This window comes from Columba livia, chromosome 23, assembly GCF_036013475.1.
Source record: "Columba livia isolate bColLiv1 breed racing homer chromosome 23, bColLiv1.pat.W.v2, whole genome shotgun sequence".
Taxonomy (NCBI): domain Eukaryota; kingdom Metazoa; phylum Chordata; class Aves; order Columbiformes; family Columbidae; genus Columba; species Columba livia.
Genome location: NC_088624.1, coordinates 4808345 through 4820804, shown reverse-complemented (window position 1 = coordinate 4820804; position 12460 = coordinate 4808345). Strand labels below are relative to the sequence as shown.

The 12460-nt window shown below is 49.1% G+C and overlaps 1 protein-coding gene across 3 annotated transcripts in view; it reads right to left on the bottom strand.

Moving 5' to 3' along the window:
* NSF (N-ethylmaleimide sensitive factor, vesicle fusing ATPase) overlaps positions 1-12460 on the bottom strand; it is a 90539-nt gene that overhangs the window by 35192 nt on the left and 42887 nt on the right. For all 3 annotated transcript variants that reach the window (XM_065039888.1, XM_065039889.1, XM_065039890.1), the window contains 2 exons: positions 2102-2301; positions 239-404 (listed from right to left, as the gene is read on the bottom strand). In XM_065039888.1, the coding sequence (XP_064895960.1) occupies positions 239-404; positions 2102-2301 (366 nt within the window). The remainder of the gene's footprint in view (positions 1-238; positions 405-2101; positions 2302-12460) is intronic.

Genomic DNA, 12460 nt, shown 5'->3' with positions numbered 1-12460 from the left:
CATTCCTTCCAAGATTTCGCAAACTTCAAAACACTCGCTATCAACAGCTAAAGGAGGAAATCGTTGAAAGCAGCATTATCTGCTGATTACAGCATCGCCTCGCTCAAAATCTGCTACTGACGCGTGTTAAACCGCAGTCATTCCGTTCAGATTAGTCCAAACAGATTCAACACCAGCAATGACAACACGGGTGACCCTCTGTGAGCAAAATATAAGAAGTTTTCAAGAGCCATCGTACCGATCACGAGGATGTTATTGAGCTGCTCTACGCCATCGATTTTCGACAGCAACTGGTTGACGACGGTGTCGTGGACGCCGGTGCTGCCCGCCATGCTCCCTCGCTGCTTGCAGATGGCGTCGATCTCGTCGAAGATGATGATGTGCACGCCGCTATTCGCCCCGAGCTGCCGGGGAGAAAAACACGTCAGGAACGGCACACGTCACCGAATGAACAAAACAAGAGCATCTCAACAAGCTCCCCCACGGAGATACAGAACGCTGACACCTCCAAGGGTCAGTATCACAAGTTAGAGATGTATCGGACCCTATTTTTGAGGAACATCAGAAAAGGAGGTGGCGGGTGGGTTTGGCCCAAGCGCGGGACTGACGCTGGGAAGGGTCGCGGGGTTTTGCACCACAGGATGGGGCTGAGCAAGAGAAACACCAGCCCAGAGCGGGACCACAAAGGATCTGGGCAAACCCCCAGGAGGGCGAGGAGAACAAAGCGCTTCTGCGGAGAGATGGGAAACACCTCTGGCTGCGCTAAGCTCAGAAAACATCGCCAGAGGAGCTTTGTTCTTCATATTTTCAAGGAGTCCGTTCAGTGCCAACGGGGAGCAGAAGTGCTCGTTGCCAGGTTCGCTCAAAGGTGAGGCTGTCGCAGCTGCTAAGAGAACAGGATACTTTTTGTGACCGTCTTATGAAGCTTTTTCCCTTCAAATTCCACCTCTCAAACATCTTTTGTGGCCAGTGGAGACCACGTTAGCACCGGGTGAATGTGCTGGCAATCTGCCCCCGCCACAAGTCATTACAATACCAACCTTTCCGAGACCTTTTTAATCTCGCAGCTTGTCATCGGGACCATCCCCTCCAGCCAACATAAACTCTATTTTAACAGGTGTGTTATTGCGAAGGAAAAGCAGCTCAGGGCGTTCAGTAATAGTGCAACAACCAGAGTGAAGGAGATTGGTTACAGCTGTATGGGCTCCCATGCAAAGCTGACTTATTGATTAATAAATCTTCTGTAGGAGAAAATTAAATTATTTTAAGCCACTAGCAAAATCTGCAGGCTTGGTAGGCGTAAATAAAATTAAGAGATACGATGTCCTTGGCTGAAGTCGTCTGAAAAGATGTCCCTATATTTAATTGTGGCTTGCCTGAAATCCTATTTTCTTTACTAGAAAATCTTATCGAGACTAAGTGAACCACAGCAGACTAAAACTACAGCAGTATTTACACCTTCAAACTAAAGACTGGGCTTTGGAAAGCCAGGTAAACTAATGGATTAAAACCATGAGAGTTTGGAAAAACACAGAATCTTTATCTCCACTTCTAGTTTCAAAGATTATATTGTCTAGTTTTGAGAGACTATTCTCATCCATTAGATTTTGGCTGAGAGAAGTTAATGATGTATCGATTATAATCCACTTCAAGGATTATAATATACTATATAAAATACAGTATATACTAATAAGCCTGTAAGCCAAAATGGGAAACTGTGAAAGCTTATTTGAAATTCATCCTATGTTATGTGCTACCTGAATTTAGGAACAGAAATCCAGACAAACTGTCTCTCCCACAAAAAGAAAGAGACAAGAGAACGCACCATATTTTAGCAGTCCCGTTTTCCAGCGCTTTCTGAGCGGAAACACGGAACACCAAGTGCAGCAGGACGGGCCCTGCTGGGTTACATCAAAATAATTCTGCATGGAATTTGAGCAACACTAATACCCCCTGACTTCCAGCGAACAACTATAATCACAAGCTAAGCAGTGACTCAGCCTTTGAATGCAAGCAGCAATTTTCTGATTATAAACCTCCTTTCCGGTCATTCTTCGGGCACGTCCATGCCGCCCGTGCTATTTCTCTCTGTTTGCATTACCCGTCTTTGCTCTTCTTCTGCATCAGCAAACAGCTTGCGGATGTTGGCCTCGGACTCGCCCACGTATTTGTTGAGGATTTCGGGCCCGTTGACGACCTTGGGTTCCCTGGCGTTCAGCATCTTGCCGATCTGTCTGGCCATGAGGGTTTTACCGCAGCCCGGAGGTCCGTACAGGAGGATTCCTTTCACGTGCTTGCAGCCTGGAACAAGGGAGAACGAGGTTAATAGAGCGATTTGAGATGGAAACAGCGATATAGGAACAAGGGGAGCGCTGCTGGCAGGAAGGATGTGATTTGGGAGATGCGCGTTGGTCCCAGCGCTGCTTGGTGCCTTCACCAGGGACATTCAAATTGCCAAACTGGAGCAGAGCCATTCCAATGACCTAGAAAGGCGTATCAGGGAGAAGAGGGTCATTAGGGGCAGTCAGCATGGCTTCACCAAGGGGAAGTCGTGCTTGACCAACCTCATTGACTTTGATGAGGACATAACAAGATGGATGGATGATGGCAGAGCAGTGGACATGATCTACCTTCACTTGAGTAAGGCATTTGACACAGTGTCCACAGCATCCTCACAGCTGAACTGAGGGAGTGCGGTCTGGATAATCAGGTAGCAAGGTGACTGCGAACTGGCTGAAGGGAAGAAGCCAGAGAGTCGTGGTCAATGGGCAGAGTCCAGTTGAGGCCTGAATCTAGTGCAGTGCCTCAGGGGGCAGTGCTGGGGCCTGTATTACTCAATATATTCATCGGTGATTTGGACGAGGGAATAGAGTGACTGTCAGCAAGTTTGCTGATGACACCAAGCTGGGAGGAGTGGTGACACTGGAAGCTGTGCTGCCATCAGAGACCTGGACAGGCTGGAGAGTTGCGAGGGGAAGAATTTAATTAAATACAACAAGGGCAAGTGTAGAGTCTTGAATCTGGGCAGGAACAACCCCAGGTTCCAGTGTAAGTTGGGGAACAAGTTCTGGAGCTGGAGGAGACTGAGGGGTGACTCATTCCTGGGGATCAATATGGGAAGGGGGAGTGTCAGGAGGATGGAGCCAGGCTCTTCTGGTGACAACCAGTGACAGGACAAGGGGCAATGGGTGCAAACTGGAACACAGGAGGTTCCACTGAAAGATGAGAAGCAACTTGTTGGGGTGAGGGTGGCAGAGCCTGGCCCAGGCTGCCCAGGGGGTTGTGGAGTCTCCTTCTGTGCAGACATTCCAACCCGCCTGGACACCTTCCTGTGTAACCTCATCTGGGTGTTCCTGCTCCATGGGGGGATTGCACTGGATGAGCTTGCCAGGTCCCTTCCAACCCCTGACATCCTGGGATTCTGGGATTCTGTGAAATTGCCAAGAAAAACACCCCACAGAGCACAACTGCTCAATACAAGATAATTTCTATTGACCGCGAGCGCTCCTTTCTCTCTTTTTTGGGTTGTTCAAGCATTGAAATGAAGCCTCAAGGAGAATTTTGTTACGAGGAGCATTGATCCCAATCAAAACCCCAGAGAGCGACACGGCTGCACTGACACAGCACAGGAATAAAGCCGAACGGTTCTTCTGGGCTCCTCTGCAGATCAAACATTTACTATAGCAAAAATCAAGAAAAATTCATTAGTCAACTTTCAGGCATCTAGAAGTCAAAACCACAAACACCCCACGCTGTCAGTAAAGACGAATTCCAGCCAGGAACCAACGATGCGTGGAGAAATGAAAAGCTCCGCCTGTCGAACGGGTGTCACGACGAGGGCTGTCGACGTGCTCGGCGGGGGAACACGATCACCTGTGCACCGCACAGCAGGACCGCGCTGACGAGTGACGCTTGGAAGGGAAATCCCGAGCAAAGCGCTGCTGGGGCGGCACAGAAAACCGAGGGGCGAGTCGGGGCACGTGTGCGCAAACAGCCCCGGGAGCATCCTCAAACGGGCAGGAAAATCGTGCTGCAAACTATCGTTTTTCCGTAATACACCTTCCAAAAATGAAATAAAACCACAGAGGCCTCGTTTTGTTCCAGTTCTCCTGCAATTCGCAGTCTCTCTACTAGAAGGAGGTACAACCCAGTGATGATGTGACACTCTCCTGTAGCTTCATATCCTTATCCATGATAAGAAAATAGCCTCAAGTTGTGCCAGGGGAGGTTGAGGTTGGATGTGGGGAACAATTTCTTCCCCAAAGGGCTGTGGGGCATTGGAACAGGCTGCCCAGGGCAGTGCTGGAGTCACCATCCCTGGAGGGGTTTAAAAGGCGTTCAGATGAGGTTCTCAGGACATGGGTTAGTGCTGGAGTTGGGTTATGGTTGGACTCAACGATCCTGAGGGTCTGTTTCAACTGAAATGATTCTGTGGCTCTATAAACCTGTGTCCCCAGCCCTGCACGCAGTGAATGCTCCAGGTGAGCCCCCGTTGCTTTTACAGCCCCAAAGAAAACTTAAATTCTTGAAAAGCACAAAAATTCTCCCCTCTTCTGCGTGGAAACAGCCGCAGCAAAGGGTGACACAGTCTCACCTCCCATAGAGGCAAACTGGGTGAGAACTGAGTTACTGGGGAAATGAGATTTTGGACAAATATGCTTAGAAAGTCTCCGAGATTTCGCTCTCCTCCTATTCAAACTCGTTTCCCATGAGAAAGTATCAAGTGCCGGATTTTGCATGTGGGACACGGCAGCCCCGGCTGTACAGACAGACTGGGGGACGAGATGCTGGAGAGCAGCTCTGCAGAGGGATCTGGGGGCTCTGGTCTATGGCCAGTTGAACATGAGCCACCAGTGTCCCTGGAGCCAAGAGGGACCCGTGTCCTGGTGCACCCAGCACAGCACGGCCAGCCGGGCAGGGAGGGGATTGTCCCGCTCTGCTTGGGCCTCAGCTGGAGCATCCACTGTGTGCGGGGCTGGGGACACGGGTTTATAGAACCATAGAATCATCTTGGTTGGAAGAGACCCTGAGGATCATCGAGTCCAAGCATAACTCAACTCCAGCACTAACCCATGTCCTGAGAACCTCATGTCCGTCTGTCCAACCCTCCAGGGATGGTGACTCCAGCACTGCCCTGGGCAGCCTGTTCCAATGCCCCACAGCCCTTTCCAGGAAGAATATTTTCCTAATATTCAATCTAAACCTCCCCTGGCGCAACCTGGGGCCATTTTCTTATAATGGATAAGGATATAAGGCTACAGGAGAGTGTCCAGAGGAGGGACAGCAATTTGGTGAAGGTTTGGAGGGGAAGCCGTATGAGGAGCGGCTCAAGTCCCTGGGTTTGTTCAGCTGGAGCAGAGCAGACTGAGCGCAGAGCTCATGGGCTGCAGGTTCAGCAGGAGCAGGAGGGGCAGGCTGAGCTCTGCTCTGTGACAGTGACAGACCCAGGGAATGGCAGAAGATGTGCCAGGGAGGGTCAGTGGGACATGAGGAAAAGGTTCTTGACCCAGAGGTGCTGGACACTGAACAGGCTCCCCAGGGAGGTGTCACAGCCCAACCTGACAGTGTTCAAGAAGAGACTGGACAACGTCCTCAGACACACGGGGTGACCTGTGGGGTGTCCTGTGCAGGGACAGGGGTTGGAATCCATGATCCTGTGGGTCCTTCCAGCTCAGGACATTCTGTGATTCTTCGATTCTATCATCTCTCACCTGATAAATAAAACTACAATAAAAAAGCTCAGCTACTCATCCCACTAGAGCAAAACTCCTGGCTCTGGGCCCCGGCCAGATCCCGAGACAACCTGACGACACCCAAGCACCCAGACCAGCTCAGCCAGGTGCTCCACGCTCCGTTTTTAGCAATTATCAATAACACCACACACGTGTGGCCCCCAAAATCTGAACATCAAGGACGTCACTGGCCACCTGCTGCAAGACTCAGTTGCCACAAAGGGCAACATTGAGCGCTGGGCCTTCAGCAGGTGGAAGAACATTCCCAAAACCACAGCAATTAGTTCCTATTCAAATAAAACTGCCACGAGCTACGCCAGCTGAGATTTCCCCATATAGCGATGCTCACCTGGCTAAAATTCTAGTTTTAAACACAAGCAGGACTTTATTAAAATAGACAGGTGATGACAAACTCCAAATGTTAAGCCTGAATCACAGTGGGGTCCTGTGCACCACGCAGGAATTTTGATTAAGTTTATCTCCCCTTCGCTGATTTTGCCAGCGCAGCCCAAATGTCAATATGATTATGAGAACCTTATAAACACCAATTATCAGCAGTGCAGACATGTCTAACTCGTTAAGCTTTAGGGCTCCAAATCAAAGGTCATTCCTGTAATGTGATGCTTAATTATGCAATTTAATGACGTACAGTTGGAAGCTGAATAGGTGTGTTAATGGGAGCTAAAATATACCAATATGGGAAACATTCTGCACAAAGTATTTTAGTAAAATTGTAAGAACTGGTAAGAATGGAGAGTAATTAGTGTTACCTAAAGAAACCAATTATTAGTGATACCTAGAGAAATCAATTATTAGTGTCACCTAGAGAAATCAATTATTAGTGTCACCTAGAGAAACCCATCACTGTTGTGAACCAGGATGTAACTTACCCAAGGACTACGAAGTTTATTTGTTCAACTCGCTCTATACACAAGAAACGTTTCAGTACAACAGGGATTTTCTACTTGGGAGTGTAATTTCCCTTTTAATTACCATCAAAGCATTCTGGTGCGGTTGTATCATTCAGAGGCACCTATGGGGAGCGGTGGATCCTGAGCACGGCGGGAGATGTTTATCTCTGCACATCAATCTCCGAGCGGTTCGATCAGGGGTCCCAAACTCCACCTGGTAAATGGGTAAAATCCCCCAAAAATCCCGCTGGGTGGGATTTCCCCCTCTCAGCTTGTTGCAGTTGCAGTTGCAGTTGACGTCGCTGCCTCTGGTTCATTTACCCACCACCGACTGAAGGAACTTGTTGCTGCTTTGAGTTCAAAGCTGAGACAGGCACAGAGCTGCGCCTAAACCAGAATGGTTTGTTTTAGGGCAGTTTTCTTGATCTGCCGAATCACTTGACACTGCGAAGACAAGAAAATCAAGTCACTAAGTTCCTCCTGGGTCTTCAATAGACACAAATATAAGGAGGCGATCACTCGATCGACGGACGGCAGGACGTCTATCGATTTCAGATGGAATGTGATAAGAATGAAAATAAACCTGCTTTAGAAAAGCTCCTAACGGAACGGCTCTGCCTACAAAATCACGACTCTCGGGGAAAGGGATTTTGGTAAGAATACACATAAACCAAACCAATCTTTAAAAGAAGTCATTACCGCAGAAAATACACACCAACGACGAGTAAATGCCTCTGCCTCTCAACAGCAGAGCTACAAAACGTAGCCAATTTAAGACCAAGATTATCCAGAGCTGTTGGCTGATTGTTTATGGCCGTTTCCCACCCGGATGTTAACACCGTCAATCTCCGGTTCTTCCATATTTTGTAATGAAGCTGCATCACTTCTCTCTGCTCGGAAAGTTGACGTGATGTGATTTGTGAAGGGAACACTTACCACGGGGCATTCCAGAGCCAACATGCCCTACCAGGGTCCCCGGGGTGGCCCAGGGCCGGTGTTTCCGGCTGTGATTGAGATTCCTGTTAATTAACAACACAACTGCAGCCCCGTCAAGAAAAAGCCAAAGTCCCCTCGGTACCTGGTGACAACTCCGGCCACTAACGCAGAAGTTCCACGTAGCGCATTTGGGGTAAAGCCCCTTTTTTCCACTCCTGCACATTTCCACCTTCCTGTGCTGGAATAGGAAGCGTTTTCCGTCCCCGGCCACGCGGGGTGTCGGAGCCGTGTCTCTCACATCCCTCCCGCTCGTCTCTTTCCAGCGCTGAACATCTTCAAGCCAATTCACTCCGTACAGAAGCTTTTCTGGTTCGGCCATCCTGATGCCTCCTCCAAAGTTGTTCCAGTTTTACCGCATCCTTCCTGATGCAAAGACCAGAAATTCAATCTGTGAGCAACCCACGGATTCACAGTGGCATCGTTTTGTTCTGTTCTGTGGGGTGTTTTATACAATTCTTCTTAATAATGACGGAATTCAAGTAGGAATTGACTGACCCCTACTGTGCCTTCGAGCAATTGTTTTTGCAGATCTATAATCCCAAAATTTGGCTTCAGTGGAAAATCAGCACAGCCAGCGCTTCACAAGCTGTCATTTTCATGCACATCATTCTTCACTGATCAACCAGAGGTTTCATCTGCGGTTTTATTGCCGAGTCGCTCAGCTTTGGCAAGTCCTGCAGAACCACAGAACAGCTGGGGCTGGAAGGGACCTCTGGTGATCATCTGGTCCAACCCCCTGCACAGAACTGACCTGATCCCCAGGAACAAGCGCCAGGAGCAGAGGAAACGGCCTCAAGTTGCACCAGGGGAGGTTGAGGTTGGATGTGGCAACAATTTCTTCCCCAAAGGGCTGTGGGGCATTGGAACAGGCTGCCCAGGGCAGTGCTGGAGTCACCATCCCTGGAGGGCTGGACAGACGGACATGAGGTTCTCAGGACATGGGGCAGTGCTGGGGTGGGGGATAGTTGAACTTGATGATCTTGAGGGCCTTTTCCAACCAAAATCATTCTGTGATTCTATGTGCCTTGTGCTCACAACTCTGTGATCCCAATAGCTGAGCCAGTTTCCAGCCCACCGTGCTGCCCGCTTACCCAGTCTGTCTTCCATCAGTTTTTCTCCACAGCTTTTATGGCAGACAGTGTTGAGAGACTTAATATATTTGAGATAAACACCCACAGCTCTCCCCTCACCCCACAAGCTACTCATTTCATTGTAGAATGCTATCAGGTTGGTTAAACAGAATTTCAGCTTCACAGAATCCCAGAATGTCGGGGTTGAAGGGCCCTGGAAAGCTCATCCAGTGCAATCCCCCCATGGAGCAGGAACACCCAGATGAGGTTACACAGGAAGGTGTCCAGGCGGGTTGGAATGTCTGCAGAGAAGGAGACTCCACAACCTCCCTGGGCAGCCTGGGCCAGGCTCTGCCACCCTCACCGGGAACAAGTTGTTTCTCAAATTTAAGTGGAACCATGGTGACGGCTCACGATCATCTTCTCACCCCTCATTTGTCTGGAATTGGTCTCCATAATTAGTTGCTCCATCACCTTCCCAGACACCGAGGGTGAGGACAGGGTTGCAGTTCCTGGCTTCTCCTGCTTGGAGTGACGTTGCTTTCTCCTGGTCCTCAAGAACTCCTGATTGCGATAATATTTCAGAGAGAACTGAGAGCAGCCTCGCGATGACCTGGAGCAGCTTCCACAGCACCCACAGCTGCATCTATCAGACCCCATTTCAGTCTTTGTTTCAGCTTCATTTCAACACTGTCCGTTCCCAAGTCATCCACGACCACACAGGACAGCAGAGAACTCTGCAGAACGTCACCGTGACTCTCCTCCCCGCTGGGTGCGGAGCAGCTCTGCCTACAATCGTTCCCTCAACCATTTATCCAGCCACACGGGACCTCTCCTCACGTTATTCGCTTCTTCACTTCACGTTTCTACAATACGGGGAGTGCTTGGGTGGGTTGGAGTCAATCTCTACGGTTATACGGTGAGGGACAACACAGATGTCACGGAGCTCTCAGCTCTTCTCCCCAGGGAAAACGCACCCAATGGTCCTTTTAGATACGTGGAGGAAGAGTTAACTGAGCAGATTCAGCTTCACAGGCCACAGGGAACCATGTGAACCGCTGGACATCGTCCTCAGACACACGGGGTGACCTGTGGGGTGTCCTGTGCAGGGACGCGAGTTGGACCCCATGATCCTGTGGGACATTCTACATCCTTCAGAGAGAAAAGAGCAATTCATTTCACTTCATTTTGTAATTGCACTAGGAGGAGAAGATCCAGGAAAGAATTTGTCTAGTTCTCCAGAAATAAGAAGAGCCAACAACAGAAAACATGACGCTCAGATGCTTTTTTACACAAACCTCATGTGTTATGTGGCAGCTAATAACATTAATATCAGTGACAAGCAGGCGAGATCTGAGCAGGGAACATGAAAAGAACAAGAGAACCCACGAGGGTACCAGATGTTTGCACATTACCTGGACATGAATCTCACCCAAGAGCACTCGGAGCAGCTGAAACCACCTCAATGCCACCGAGACTTGTCCAGGGTGGGTGAAACACTGGGGGGAAGAACGAGAACATCAAACCAGTACGAAGGGACAGGACCATGAGGGTGGGTTCTTTTCAACCTCAACTGTTTCCTGATCGTGTGGTACAGACCTACCACCAACTTAACTCCTGGAAAATCATGGTACAATGTCTTTTTTAGTAGGTAGAAGAGAACCACGATAGAAGAAACAGCCTAAAAGGGATTGAGACCATCATCAGCAAATTTGCTGATGACACCAAGTTCAGAGGGAGTGTCGACCTGCTGGAAGGCAGGAGGGCTCTGCAGAGGGATCAGATAGACTGGAAAAATGGGCCGATTCCAATGGGATGAAGGTCAATAAGGCCAAGTGCCGGGTGCTGCACTTTGGCCACAACAACCCCCTGCAGCGCTCCAGGCTGGGCACAGAGTGGCTGGAGAGCAGTCAGACAGAAAGGGACCTGGGGGGACTAATGGACAGGAAGCTCAACATGAGCCAACAGTGTGCCCAGGTGGCCAAGAAGGCCAATGGTGTCCTGTCCTGTATCAAACTAGCGTGGTCAGCAGGACAAGGGCAGTGATCCTTCCCCTGTGCTCTGCATTGGGGAGGCCACACCTGGAGTATTGTGTTCAGTTCTGGGCCCCTCAGCTCAGGAAAGAGATTGAAGTGCTGGAGCGGGTCCAGAGAAGAGCAACAAGACTGGGGAAGGGACTTGAACACAAGCCCTATGGGGAGAGGCTGAGGGAGCTGGGCTTGTTTAGTCTGGAGAAGAGGAGGCTTAGAGCTGAGCTCAGCACTCTCTAGAACTACCTGAAGGGCAGTTCTAGCCAGGTGGGGATTGGGCTCTTCTCCCAGGCAGTCAGCAATAGGACAAGGGGCCATGGGCTTCAACTCTGCCAGGGGAAATTTAGGCTGGAGATTAGGAAGCAATTCTCTGCAGAGAGAGTGGTCAGGCATTGGAATGGCTGCCCAGGGAGGTGCTGGACTCACCGGCCCTGGAGGTTTTTAAACTGAGATTGGACATGGCACTTAGTGCCATGATCTAGTCAATGGACTGGAGTTGAACCAAGGGTTGGACTGGATGATCTCTGAGGTCTTTTCCAACCCAGTCCATTCTGTGATTAGATCAGCCTGAGCCACTCGCCTCCCTCTAGGCAAGGGCAGGATGGCACACACAGAGGGTTTGAGAAAACAAACAGAGAAAAAAAAGGGAGATTTAGAGTTTCATAAAGATATAAATACATCTTAAACATCTTCATAAACATGTAGGAAAAACAGGCTGACTGACCTTAAGGGCAGACGAAAAGCGGATAGAAAAGAGTCCCACAAACTTTAAAGCACAACGAGAAATGTTCCATCCTGAATTTCCTGGTATGTGGTGCTTTTATGAACACGGTGGGAGATGGAACAGAACGCGCCTCCTCATCTGCGCGTTCCGAAGCCAAGATCTACAAACACACTGATGGGCAGGACTAAATTCATTTGAAAACAACGTAACTCGATGCACAAGTTTCTACGCTGGGGTAGGAATAATTAACTGCGTGCTGCAGAGCAAATGAAGAAACATCACACTGAGGATTATAAACAGCCCAAGGGACAGACGAACCTGCCAACAGACCTGGAGATGATGGGCAACTGAGCAGTGGCAAATGGCCAAGGGAAGAGAAACGACACCGGTCGGTGACCTCGAGGTGACGTGAAATGGTTTTGGAACCGGAGAAACACAAACGTGTGGAAAAGCCTCATCCAAAACCATCCCCGAAATAAACAATACCTGAGGAACGGCTGCAAGACTGGGAACAAACACCTGGAAAACGCTGATGGTAAAGATGCTCCGAGCAGTGGAATCGCTGCCGTGGGACCTTCCAGCACCTCAGTTATGTGTGACACTGATTTTTCATTAAAATTATCCTAAGAATAGAGCGGATGAGATCCTTTCCGTTATTATTCTTCTCTTTTAGTACTTCAAGAACATTAATGTATTAATTTTTAAGATGGTTTAAAAGACAAGGCTCCGCGGGCAGAAGCCAAGGAAGAAAATAATACCTGAGTATCCAATAATTTGAGTGTTCATCTTGAGTTTTGTTAATAATATACAGCAAGAACAGAGCACGGAAACCACAACTGATCCCAAAAGGTCAGAGCACAAGATGGTTACTCAGATATAGAAACTACCTTGGAAAAGTCTCATTTAACCTACTGATGGTAACAGGAGAGGATGGGGAATGCGGGTTCCATTTCACGGGTTTATAGCAGAACTGCCAGGACAACAGATATATAATATA